Consider the following 14,369-nt stretch of genomic DNA (forward strand, 5'->3'; position numbering starts at 1 on the left):
AAACAAGGAGGGGGGATTTAAATTGCAACCTTACCTCACTCACGTTTACAGACTGATTATACCACGCCACCCATGAGCGAGGAACAGAACATCTTCTAAAAAGCTAAAATTACCATTTTATGACAAGCTACGGCGTTTTGAAGGGAATGTTGTGGCAGCCTTTAAAGGAAGAGGGGGGATCTGAACTTGAGGGTAGACAGCGCAGCGTTGCCCATGCACGCTCTCCTGAGTAAACCTATTCAGATTAGGGCCCATTTGGACGACAACAGGTGCTATTGAATGTCACCCAAATTCCTCTCCGCTGACTTAATTAAGTCTGGCTGGAGTTCCCCCCTGACTGTGGAGTGGCTGTGTAACTTCATAAGGTGTTTCTCAAACCAACAGGAAAGGACCCTTAAAGAAAACTGATTTCTGACAACACCAGCGCTCAAGCACGTCCAACTATGCAAAAGCATGACAGGTATATGAATGTACAAGACATTACGTTTTTGATATATAGAAAAACCTGGTTGGAAATGTTACGGATGTGGACCATTTAAGTGTATATCTGGTCCACAAGGTTTTGGATGGTTTTACACTGGCAAGTCTTTGGGGACGTAGGCATGGCGAGCCTATTGCAAAGTTTGAAATGCATTAACACAAGGGTCTGTCAGTTTCCCAAAAGTGTCATTGCAAAAAACCTTCTGTCTTGATCCATGATGCAGACTGGATTCATCTTTTGATCTTTACAAAACTGTGCTGTTTTCTCGCTTGGACAATAGTTCGAACCTTGGCTTGGGTCATTGTATATTCACAAGATCATGCCTTATTCAAAGTTTGCTTTACCTACTACTGCACCAATGACCTTATTGTAATTCATTTCATTTTCATCTTGGCAATCCCCAGATCTAACAATTTTAACAATTTCATCACCATCAAGATTGACGACTCTACCATGATTGACTTGCAGACCAGTTACCATCAAAACAAATCTGTGGCTATCCCTCTCCACAAGCTCTGGTGCATTTTCCTTTTTTCACAGCTAATAACTGCAGTGAGCCCTTGACTGTGTATTCCTGAGGGAGTCCTGCACCATAACTCTCCTGCAGCTCCACACTGTTCACTTGTGGAGAGAGCAGGAAAACAGAGGGCTACCTTCACTCCCAATTCTGGAGGCCTGGGCAAACACAGAAGAGGAGGGAGGGAGGGAAGGGAGGGAAGAGCAGGAAAGAGAGGAAGGTGAGGGAGGGAGGAAAAGAGGAAAGAAGGAGAAGAAGGTGGGGGCTCTCTCAGACACCCAATCAGACGATTCGAATGGAGTAATCTTGAGAGTAATCAAAGCATGCCTCCTTTCATAGACTCTGGACGGGGTCCGCTGAGCAAGTCAGGCACACAGGAAAAAGCCGGAGGGTCCCGTACTGCACTCTCTCTCTCTACTCCCTCCCTGGGCTTTTCAGCTGCACTGGACCAACAACACAGATTTATGGCCGTCCCAGGCAGCAGGTCCTCAACAGCACAGTAGTCTACCTACTTGCTGCCTGTGCAGAAAAAGCTCGGACGGAAAATGCCCGGTCTGCACTCCCTCCCCAGGCTCCCATCACAGGCACCCGCACATTCCAAACTGCTGCTTTGCACGAGGGGAACCGAAAAAAAAAAAAACGGCCCCAGTGTGTGCCTTCCCAATCCACCTCCCCCCCACTCCCTCCACCTACCCAACACCTCCACAACACTCCCCCGCTCTCTCCCCCCCACATGTGCAAATCACCCTTACACCAAACACATGTTTCCAAAAAGTTCCCTCGCATTGCAGGTTAATGTGCATTAGTTTGCCCCGTCTGTCACAACCTGCTTAACTCCAACCCCTCCCCCCCTCCTTTCCGTGCATTTTGGTGGAAAATGAGAGACACTGTATTGGATTTCAGGGTTCATAAACAACCACGGCGAGAGGAGCGTGAGGTAAAGAAGTCCCCCTTTGTTCTCTTGATTTGATATGTTACACCAACATCGCCGGAGCCATGCACTTACACGCTAACAGGTTATACTGTTTCCCTCAGAACAATGCTCACCTGTGCTTTTTTTCTGATTTCATGTGGCGTGGAATGAAATTGCGCTTATTTAATACCGCGTCGCGCTGCCAGTTGTGTCAGTCAAGTCAAAAATAATTCTGTCGGCCATGTTTAACAAGAAACCAGAGCGGCTTCCTGTCCCACAAGCTCTCTTTTGTGTGCGATTAGCTGCTGCTGCAGCCCAACTTTGAAAGCCCCCGTCTGTCTGTCTGTTGACATTTTTTTTCATATGTTGCGACGCCATCAGTCAAGTCATTGGACAGCGGAGTGTTTAAGTACAACTTGTGCCGGGCATGTTTGAAGGTAGACTAGACGGCCTGCTGACAACACTCCAACAGCATGAGAGTAATAGTCACCCAGGAGTTGAGGTGCGCATGCTGCAGGAGGTGATGGATGGCACATGGGATGGAAAACACATCCAGAGCACCATACTGTAGGGTAGTGGTTCTCAACGGGGGCTCTACAGACCCCCAGGGGCCGTTGCGGAGGCCTAGGGGGGCATTGAGAAGGACACAGTTGAGATGGGGCGGTGCTTAGTTGCCATTGGGGAGCATTAGTCTATTTTATTTTTTAACACTAAGGAGGGCATTGGCAGGCTTATGATGGGGTCAAGGGGTCATTGTGAGGCTTGTGTTTTTTCAAAAAAGGTTGAGAACCACTACTGTAGGGGAATGAAAAGTCAGAAGGGACAAGTTGGTTTACACGAGCGCATGCAAGTACGCATGCAAGCATGCACGCACGCACGCACACACGCAAGCACATCTAGAATCTGACTGGAATGGCAGGAGGTAAAACATCACCTTGGATTCAGTCTGTCTGCACGCAATTTCCTAACCCACTAATTCACCTTATGTGCTCACTGGGATCAAACATCAGAAAAGGTTTGGGGTGAAATACATGACACTGTTGTTTGATTTTTCTGAAGTTGGCCATTGAGTAACATAGATGGCAAAGAAGATTTTCACGCTAGAAAATACATTGGTGGTGATGAAGCACGGAAGCACTGTACCACAGGAATCATCATACATACTTGTCCCATGTTCAGGATAAAAAAAATGGTTTACAGCATACCGTTGTGAGGATGAGTTTTATGTGAGCGTACTTAAAACAAATTATGGCAAAAGATGTGGCTTCCGCTACCACTAAAATGGCAGTAGAAATGCGTCAGGCCGTACTACACATTTATCAAATAAGAAAGCTTTCTTTCTATCTATTCTTTGGTCATAAGGGAATTTACAGAGGGCTATCCTTAAAGACTACAATGGTGATTTCCATAATTACCTTACATCTATCTGTAAGTTATCTAAGTACATAGCAGTACTTTTTGACTTTCTGGCAAAGGCTCTGTCTGGATGTAAGATGTAGGCGGAAGGTGAATTCCAGATCCTATCCAAATTAATGGGACATGGGACTAAAAAGTGCACTGAACGCCTGTCGAAGTGGGACCTCCTACTAGCTACCTCTATAGAACTTAACCAACTCCCAGCTCAAAACTGGGAGCTGGTATAATTCAGGTACGATTTCAAGTCCCACATCCCACATTATTCGATGAAGTCTGGAACGCAGCGTAGGCCTGAAACCCAAGACTCATCCTTACCGATGACGATCAGTGTGAAGTTGAGGGCGATGCTGCCGAAGCCGTTGGTGACGCGGCAGATGTAGACGCCGGCGTCCTCCATCTCCACCTCCTTGATCTTCAGGCTCTGCTTCAGCACCCGGTAGCGGCTGTAGCCCTGGTTCACGTTGCGGCCGTCCTTCACCCAGAGGATGAGGGGCGGGGGGTCTCCCTCCACGGGGCACGGGAGACGCACCGTTCGGCCCAGCCGCGCCGTCTGCCTCTCCTCCACCTGCCGACTCACCCACGGAGGGCCTGGGAAAGAGGACAGGACAGTGAGCAGAGACCAACTCGGTTAAAGGCGCAGGAGCGCTTACGACCTTACAATCAGAGGTGATGGGAGTTCACTTCAATAACAAGTTCACAAATTATATTTTGGTTTGAATTAATTAAATGAAGTAATTTGTAAGTCATAAATATCAAAAAAGAATACAAATAAACACCATTCATCTTTTAAAGCGACAGAGGGTTCTTAATACCTTAAAATTAGAGGTGACTGCTCTATGATAGAGTTTCACAATGGGGGCTCTACAGCCTCCGGAATCAAACCCGGGTCGAGGGCGTAATGGCACAGCACACTAGGAGTCATGGGTGAGCAGTTAGGGCGTCAGACTTGCATCCCAGAGGTTGCCGGTTCGACTCCCGACCCGCCAGGTTGGTGGGGGGAGTAATCAACCAGTGCTCTCCCCCATCCTCCTCCATGACTGAGGTACCCTGAGCATGGTACCGTCCCACCGCACTGCTCCCCATGGGGCGCCACTGAGGGCTGCCCCCTTGCACGGGTGAGGCATAAATGCAATTTCGTTGTGTGCAACGTGCAGTGTTCACTTGTGTGCTGTGGAGTACTGTGTCACAATGACAATGGGAGTTGGAGTTTCCCAATGGGCTTTCACTTCGCTTTCACTAGCCCACTGAGCCACGTCAGTCCTTTATATTTCGATACACAGAGAAATACAGGAGTGTTTATGAACTGTGATTGCTCATGATTATTCAGATACCCTGTGATTAATCAGATTTTTAAAAAAGTGTTTGACATCTCAAGGCAAACATCCCTTCTATTGTATTTTTCTTCCCCAATTCCTGAGGTGTTTATGGGAACAGTGCATGATTACCTACCTCTGCACAAGATGAATGGGCACTGTATGGGCCACTATTTTTACATAAGACATGAATGTGTTATTAAAACATTTACAAAATTGGAAATTCCTTGGCTGTTTCTACTTAAAGGGCTGTAATTCATCGTGTTGGAAAACAGGTGACACATGGCTTAGAGCCTTTTGGCAGGTCAACAATCCCTGGAAAACTGAATAATTTTTTTTTTTTCAAAGTGACTTCCAAACTCACGCCATTTGGTCCTAATGAGTGAGGAGCCCCTTTTCAGTGTCCCAGAGAATCAGACTTTCCACTTCTCCAGCCCCACAGAGTTTACCCCACAGCCCACAGTCCACACACAACTCCCACTCCGATTTCCGATCATAAAAATGAACCCTCGGTTAAATGGGAGTGAAGGTTTCACACTCGACGGAAACTCAACACATACTACGATCGCAGGCACCTCAGTGTGCTTCCAAAGTACCACTATTCACAAGGAATGAGTCGTGCGGGCATCCAGTTTGCCCAAGTATTTACAGGACCTTTTCCCCCCTTCAATTTCCCTCTCCCCACCCCCAACTCGATCCTCATTCTGCGTGCACAAGGTCCTTTTCATGCGCTGCGTTTACTGAGAGGAACTCCCTTGAGGTCTCCCTTTCCATTTCCTTTTGCCCCTCTTGCGCTTTCTCAGCGCTGGAGACTTGTGCTCAGGGCTGGACTGGGGTCGAAAGTACAGCCAGGGCATTTTTGGTGTAGACCAGTCTCTGACACAGCCCACCTGTTTTCCTACAATATGATTGGCTCAGTCCATTGTCTATATTAAAGATGGACCAATGGTCTTCCCTTTCTAACCTGTGGGCTGGTCTGGAAAAGTAAACAAAAAAACAAAACTAAAACAAAACAAGAGCATTGGTCCCTGATGACTGTCGGCTCACCAGGAAAATGCCCTGTATGCCAGGTGCCCCATCCAGCCCTGCTTGTGTGTGTTGGAAGGTACGTCTCATTCATGCCTAGCACTGTCACATCCTGTTACTGCTGCAGCAGCAGCCGCCAGAACTGCCAAAGATTATGGAAATTGAAAAATGAACCTCAACTCTAAATTGATCCCCCCGCTCTGTTTCTTTCTTTCTTTCTTTCATTCTTTCTTTCCTTTCTTCATTCGCTTGTCTTTTTTAGCAGTCACCCTCACATCTCTGTTGGTGCGAAGTGTTTTCACCTGGAGTTTCTGGTTGCCATCCAGGAAAGTGCCAGCAGACCCGAGCAGAGGGAATGCAAAAGTTAAAGCTGTTTTGGTACAGGAATTAAATTACAGTGCATTCCACGAAGACTACTACCACACTGAAAACATTCCCGCCTCGTTCACCTTTGCCATACTAATTATGTGATGACTTCCTGCTCCTGGAGACACTCCTGGAAGTTCCTGGAAGCTCCTCATGCAGTGAAGAATAAAGACGTGTTGTGGAGACACACACGTCAGTGTACGTGTGTGCCAAAGACCATTCATCCGAGACATCTCCCTTGGAGTCAATGTTGGTGGGCAGGACCCTTTTCATTGAAATGACCAATCTGAAGAAATGACCGTAAATGACTTGGCTTTGTATGACTAGAATGTTATCTTCCTCTGAGTGAAATGCATTGAAACAACCTGCACAAAAAGCTCGCTCCACAGCACACATGCCATGCCTCCATTCACATTAAAACAGATTGTACTGTACTGTGCTGGTGGAATGAAAGACAGAGACAGGAGGAGGAGAGCACATACAACAGCGGCGATGTGAGACTGTCAGTCAGTCAGCCTGTGCACCACCAGCCCTCTCCTCCCCCGTGGCGTGAGGTGTGTATTTGTCACGCGAGCTCTCCGCATAGCACCGGCAAGTGCTTTTGAAGTGGTGCGGGGAGTGGTTTCTTTTTGGCCGCGTCAAAGTGCCGACAGATAGACACGTTGGCCCGCGCAATAGACGAGTGCGGGGGAGTGAGAGATGCAGCAAACATCTCCACCACCACCACCACCACCACCACCACCAAGTTCCTCCCGTCCCGTCATCCCAACTCATACCCCTCACCCAACTCAGCGGCAACTCCTTGCGTAGTGCTAGCAGAGCTGTTGGCAGACACGGGCGCCAAGAAGATCACTCCCCGCCGCGCCACGGCACTGCAAGGAAGGACAGTTGCCAGTAAAACGCAGTGACCGGTGGCGTCATCAGGCATCAGTGATTTTGGTGCTGACAGAAAAGCGGTTGGGCAAGTGAGAGCGGGGGAAAGAGAGAGAGGGAGAAAGAGAGAGAGGGAGAGAGAGAGAGAGAGAGAGAGAGAGAGAGAGAGAGAGAGAGAGAGAGAGAGAGAGAGAGAGAGACACGCAAGGGAGTGAGTAAGCTCCAGTCACTGTTGAGTCTGTAGTATATGCCTGTCTGTGTTTCAGGGTCATAGAGAGGTACAATGACAGAGTTCAGGGCCATGCACACACAGTGGAACAGTCCCCCCCCCGCCTCCCTACTCCCTACATGCGGTCTGGAACATTCTCCGACTGCCTGGCCCGTGTCTGCAGCGTAGCACTGTATTGTTTAGGCTGTCTGTTTTCCTTCACACATTCTCAGCCCAACATGTAAGCGGAACCAGCACCAGTGACTCAGATTGTGGATCTTTGGGATGCGTAGCACCCCTTGCTACTCATCTGGTTTCCCTCTGAAACTTCACATTCATATAGCCTGGGTCCATGCATAGCTCCTGTGATGCAGCACAACGTTTCTCGTCCAAGTCCATTTTGCCCAAGCGGGCTACGAAGTAAAGGTTGCACTGCGAATTCAACACTTTCACCAACATTTTGTCATTTCAGTGTAGCCCTTAAATTGAGGCACCCACATAGACAAAAAGCCCACTTCAGTAAGTAGAAGTAGTTTAATACGTGAAGCTGGCCATACTAAGCTCAGATGAGCTTTGTCATCATGATAACGCAGGATATAAAATTCACTAAGGCGTCCAAAAAAGAAAGAAATGTCAGCGCCAGCGTCAGAGTGTAAGAATATTGCCATTACATGGATTCCATCTGCCTGTGCCTTTCCCATGACACCTGACATTTCACAAACTACACAATCAAACATTTCCCAAAAACAAAGTAAATACATTTTCCTCCAACATGATGTTAACTAGCACACTCAATAATTAGCTTTATATGTAATTACCTACATTGACAGTCACTAAGAAACTCCTTCCTGCGAACAAATACGGTATATAAAATAGGATTTCCGTACATGATTTATCCATTCAAAGGTGGGCAAACTCAGGGCTCGCTTGCAGCCCAATGAGTCATTTCATCTGGCCCACAGAGCCTCACTTTCCTGCCGACCTGCCGTGGCCCCCCTAGCACCCCCCCGTGATACCCCAGGGGTCCCTGACCCCCATTTTGAAAACCACTGGATTAGATTGCATAGATTAAATTTCAAATTTTCTTTATTAGAGGATAGCCTCTTGAGATAAAATCTTGTTTTCGAGAGGGTCCTCAAACTCAAATGAGACTACGCAATCTGTGGTAGACACTACAGTACGTACATTACAGCAATCTGTGCCATAGTCTCAAAACACTCTCAGAAACAAAAGACATATGGATGTATAACAGTTCTACTTGTCTGCATTGCGTATTTACCAGTCACTAAATAATACAACGTGCAAATCCGCTAAACGATCTTTCTGCTGTCCGCACCTCATCACTCTGCCTAACACATTGATGTGAGATGGAGGACTTCAAACAGGCCATGTGAATGTGAGTCGTCTATACATACAGTATGTGAAACGTGGAGAGAGTGAATATATCATACATTAACGTGGCACACAGCACACCCACCCATGCACACACACACACACGCACACGCACACACACACACACACACACACACACACACACACACACACACACACACACACACACACACACACACACACACACACACACACACACACACACAGACACACAACAAACAACGGACTCGAAGGAGGCAGATGTGCAGCGTGTGCCAATTGAAAATGAATGTCAGATTTGACTCCCTTTTCATTTTGGGTCTGTCACTGATCGTGTGGCTCATTCATTTCCTCAAGGTTCCTGCTTTTAATCTCCCCAAGTGCACACACACAGACAAAGACACACACACACACACACACACAAGGACACACACAGTCACAGACACACAGGGACACACACACAGTCACAGACAGTGCCACACTGGCAGTTTTGCACACAGAGAGAGAACAGAGGCTGAGCCACACTCGCCACACACATGGGGCCTGGTAAACAGTCTCTCCAAGACCTACAGCACGCCATTAGCTACAGTATGATGTGTTGTGCAGCCTTCATGTCACCAACTCAGTCTTTAGACCACAAAAAAATGGACCATCGCTTGTCTGATGTATTATTTAAAGATGCAGCCATGAACTGGAACACAGGGCAGTCATGGCCTAATGGTTAGGGAGGTGGTCTGAAGTTCAGAGGGTTCGAATCCCACCCTTACCTCTCCCTACACTTCTAGGCATGGCTGGAGTGTTCTTGAGCAAGGCACCTAACTCCACATTGCTGCAGGAACTGCAACCAGTACCCAGTAAATTACTGTAAGTCGCTTTGGATAAAAGTGCAACGTAATGTAATGTAACTAAATTACATTACATCACAGTTAACTGACAGTTTCATCCAAAGCAACTTTCAGTTTTTTATGTTTTATAATGTAAGTGTATATGTCTACTGTGTGTAAAATCTGGACCCTGGGTTTATTTACTTATGGTCATTTACAGTTTAAAAACTCCCTAACCATTTAGTCCACAGTTGCCACGACACTGTGCCAGCTGTCAGTAAAGCGTCAGTCAAGACGCTTGCTTCGGCTGTACAGGGCATACTTGTTTCCTTCGTGCATTGTGTTGTCTTGGACATCTTGATACAGGTTTTGATTTCAGGGTTTAAGAGATTTATGGTCTGCGGGCCGGCACAGACCACAGTCGTTGAAAGTGCTTTGAAGCCAGTGGCGGCTGGGTCCGCACAGCATGGGCGTCACAGGGAAGCGGACATAAGGGGTCCGTTGTCCAAGGCCCAGGTAGAAAGAGGGCCCAGAATTGGGTCCCTATTACATGGTATGTATTGGGAGGGGGGCCCCTTCAGATGACTTTGTCCTGGTCCAAACCAAAGCTGACAGCGGCCCGGGGTGTCATAGGGAGGGCTTCAAAGAGACTCCGACAGTGCTCTCCACATCGATAAATTATTACGCTGGCAGGAAGTGGCAGAATGATGAGACGGTGAAATGACAGTGAATGGAATGACAGAGCTGGATAGAAAAACAGTGTAATGAAGTTTGAGTGGATCATTACGATGATGGATGCAGAGCTATTTGAGGCACCGTAATGGACTTTTGTGCCATTTTGAAGTGTTTTCTGATGATGGGCAGCATGACTTTAATCATAAGTCATCCTTTTACCACATGAATACCACAAAATGCCACACATTGCCGTATGATGCCTTTAAATATCATCATGACACTGAGGAAAAGAGGGTTGGCAGATGTACACTTAAAAAGGATGAAAAAACTCACAAGCTGAATCTCATTATTTATAGCATTGCCATGTCCACAAGGGCATCATGCACTGATGATGATTGGTAAGTTAAGGGCCAAAACGCGTCTGCGTGCCATAGTTTCCATACAATGGCTGCGTACCAGCGTACCATGGTGGTACAATAAATTATGAGATGCAGCTCGTGAGTGCGTTTTTTTCATCCAACACTGAAGCTGTGTCAGTGAGTTCAGGATTAAATTCTTATTCTTTCCTTGTCAACCACAGAGCTCTTCTCAAGCACATGCCACAAGGCCACCCATTACAATGAAACATTTCATTTTAAAGCTACAACTATTTGCAGTCACACCGTGTCTTATTTAGTGCAAGCAATTGTGAAGCCATAGTGTTGTGATGTCATGAACAGTTTACACTCACTATAAATCCATATACAGTGTCATTTGTTGTCCATGGGTAAATGTAAAAGCAAAGCAACAAGTTGTGTTGAATTTTGTTGTTGTTGTTTTTTGGTTGTGAAAAAGGTGTACAGGGTAAGCAGAAATGTAGGCTATTAAAATGGAGTCCCAGGCCAAAGAAAGCACTTATTCACTTATTCTTGGTTGTCTTAGGCTGGGCACCTGTCAAGGCAAGACAAGACGGGGCCTAAACGCCTCCGCAAAGAAGATCCCATCAAACCAGTATGTGCAATCACCGAGTTGCAAAAGTGGGGAGCATAGAGACTGTAAGTCGGTGGCTGATTTGAGGGCAACTACCTGTTATCTTCCTCCTTCCTCCATATGGGATGGGAGCCGCTGGGGGTGAGGGCTACATTGTGTGACGGTATTTGCTTTCACTGATAGGAGTCTTTGGCCCCAACACTGCTGGCTGTTGTTCATGGCTGTGGAATTCTGGGTCTTATCTCCGGAGAGAGAGGGGGTGGCGGAGGAGATAGTGCCACAGATGGATGCCCCCCTGCCATGCAGTCGGCACCAACAGCTTTGTGTACACATCACTTTCTCTTTCTTGTTGTTTTTTCCGTTACAGTATGATAACGCTTTTGCATTACAGTTCCTGTGTACGAGCGTGTAATAACATCTACACCACTGTGACTGTAGAGATTATTTTTTAAGGTTCTCAGTGTGGCAGGAGGCTCTGTGTGTGCACATGCCTCTCACAAACACACTCTTTTCGTCACACGTTATGGTAACATTTAGCATTACAGTTCCTTTCTTAGTGTAGATATGGGCACCAATATGTAATAACATGTACAGTAGGGCTGCACGATCCTCGAAAAAAAATGTGAAAAACTATTTTCTTGAAAAGAATTGAGATTACAATTCACTGCATGACTAAAAAAATAGTGTTACATTTATATTATGTTACATTTTTATGATTTTACATGTATGTATGTACGTATGTATGTGCGTACGTACGTACGTACGTATGTATGTACGTATGTATGTATGTATGTATGTATGTATGTATGTATGTATGTATGTATGTATGTATGTATGTGGTGCTGTTTACATGTTTCCGGATATTTTAAAATGTAGATATTTTTATCCTGTTTAGGTGTTAACACAACATGTGGATAAAAATAAAAACCAATGCGCTTTCAAAGAGAGTCATGCATGTGTAAACAGCTTTGAAGTCTCTTAAACTGTACTTAGAGTGTACTTAAGGCTTTAGGCTAGTGTTGCTACATGCAGAAGCCTTGTACAGTACAAAGGAACCACTAAACAGTGTCAGCTTGCTTTATCTCTCTCTTTATCTTTTGTGGTTTTCTTCATTCCATTTTTTATCTCCAGTGGGAAATTAGATGAGTAGCATAATCACTATTGGGAAAGATGTCAAGATTGAATTGACACAGTTAGATTACAGTTTCTAAAGGATAAATTATGAGTGAGTTCTTTAGTCAGTAGTACTCCTTTTCTAGGACACATTATACCATCCCTCTTGTTTCTGTCAACTCTTAAGCACACACACACACACACACACACACACACACACACACACACACACACACACACACACACACACACACACACACACACACACACACACACACACACACACACACACACACAGGATGGCTCCAGCTGTTGAATTGTGCTGGACGCAGAGCACCTGGCACCGTGGAACCCCATACCTCTGCAGAGCAGAGCTGTTAATCAGTGATAGCACTGAAGAAGAACAACCCCCAACCCAACTCTCCCTCTCCACTAAACACCTCCTCCCTACCTCCATCCCAAACCCCCCACCACCCATCCCACCCCCCTTTTAAAAGCCAGCCAAGGCCTGTGTGCCCCACCAATTAACCATACCTCAGGACTTGAGACGGGCCGACCAATGGTTTCAGGTGGCGTTGTAATCTGGGGAGCAGCTGGCCTGGCATTTGCTCTCCCTCATTCCCCATCTCTCTCTCTCACTCTCTCTCTCTCTGGCTCCCCCTATCTCTTTCCCTTGCTGCCTCTCTCTCTCTCATTCTCTCTTTCCCTTGCTCTCTCTCTCTCGCTCTCATTCTCTCTTCTTCCCCTCCCTTTCTCTTTCACTCCCGTCTCTCTCTTTCTCTCTCCTTCCCTGTCTTTGCCTCTCTCTCTCTCTCTCTCTCTCTCTCTCTCTCTCTCTCTCTCTCTCTCTCTCTCTCTCTCTCTCTCTTCCATTCTCTCTCCTTCCGCATCTCTCCCTCCTTCCCTCCCTCTCTCTCTGTTTAAGACCCCACCCCGGCCTCCTGCTCAGTGGGGGGATATTTCCAGAGGCCCTGTGCTGTGTTCTGCTGCGCTATGCTGTGAGATGAGATGCAGGCCGCCAGAGCAGAGCCGAGCCGAGCGGCCGTGGCAGTAAACGCTCCAGCGAGTGTCTGCGTCTGTCATCACGTTGACATGCGTGCCTTTTAACACGGGCCCTCTGCTCTGCTCCACTCCACACCAACGCCGCCCTCTGTCCTACTGCCCGCCGCCCGCCGCCTTTGAGGTTGCCGACCGACCGACCAAACACACACACACACACACACATACACACACACACACACACACACACACACACACACATACACACACACACACACAGTGTGATGTATGTACGTGTTCATATGTTGTTGATAGCGGTAGTGGGTTGAGGAGTCAGGCACTTATTGTTCCACCAACTTTGGGCCCAGAAAATGTACCAATAGATCACTATAGTAATGCAAATGTACATTTCTAATTTAAAAATGCGAAGCAGAATAACATACTGAAGTATACATTTTTACCCTTTCACCTACTTAGCCTGACCTTGAATTAATTGAAGTTGAAACATCTCGCTCGTCGTGGTGACACATTAGGGCAGAGACTGCGGCTCCTGAAATTCACACTTTATGTCTCGTTTCACACCCCGCTCGGTCCCCGTCCTTCCTCAATTATGTTGGTGTAAAACCTTACACCAGCCAGGCATTCAGGACCGCAGCTGCTCGCATGCTTCATGGCATGTCAAGTTTTTTTTTGCGATGAAGGGTGCTGTGTGAAATGTGTGTGTGTGTGTGTATGTGTGTGTGTGTGTGTGTGTGTAAGGGTGGAGGTCTAGATTGGTTGGATCAGGGTGGGTTGGGTGGGGGGTGGGGAGCCGTATAGACATATGGCATTTCAAGGGCTCTCCAAGTCAGTTGATCGAGCTCCTTGCTCCCTGAGTGCTTTGGCGGCAGTCAGACCCCCAAAAGATCTGATTTCAGCGTCGGCACGGCCCTCACATCTCCACTGGGCTGAAGTCACTGCGGCTTAGCTCAAGTTCCCATGGACCTTCTGCTGTGTGTTTTTCTATTTCATTGCCGATTTTATATTTTTGACACACTGCACTGCTAGTGTATGAGGCCCAGAAACAACGCCTTCCCCCCCCACACACTCAAACCCCATCCCACCCTCACTCCTCACTAAATACTCCCCCCATCCCAACTTCACTCTTAAATGCACCCCCACCCCCTCACTCCTCCATGCACCCCCCGTCCCCCCCATCACCCCCACCCCCACCCCCTTCTGTAGACCACCAGCAGTTGAGTCCGACCACAGAGTGGGGCGGCCATGCCAAGTCCGGCCTCGTAAAGCCAGCTGCAGCTCTGTGGG

General features: G+C 47.2%; 1 protein-coding gene across 1 annotated transcript in view; it reads right to left on the reverse strand.

Moving 5' to 3' along the window:
• Positions 1–14,369, reverse strand: part of fgfrl1b (fibroblast growth factor receptor like 1b) — a 42,342-nt gene that overhangs the window by 18,441 nt on the left and 9,532 nt on the right. The window contains exon 3 of the mRNA XM_063189636.1: positions 3,643–3,915. Within this exon, the coding sequence (XP_063045706.1) occupies positions 3,643–3,915 (273 nt within the window). The remainder of the gene's footprint in view (positions 1–3,642; positions 3,916–14,369) is intronic.

Source organism: Engraulis encrasicolus, chromosome 23, assembly GCF_034702125.1.
Source record: "Engraulis encrasicolus isolate BLACKSEA-1 chromosome 23, IST_EnEncr_1.0, whole genome shotgun sequence".
Taxonomy (NCBI): domain Eukaryota; kingdom Metazoa; phylum Chordata; class Actinopteri; order Clupeiformes; family Engraulidae; genus Engraulis; species Engraulis encrasicolus.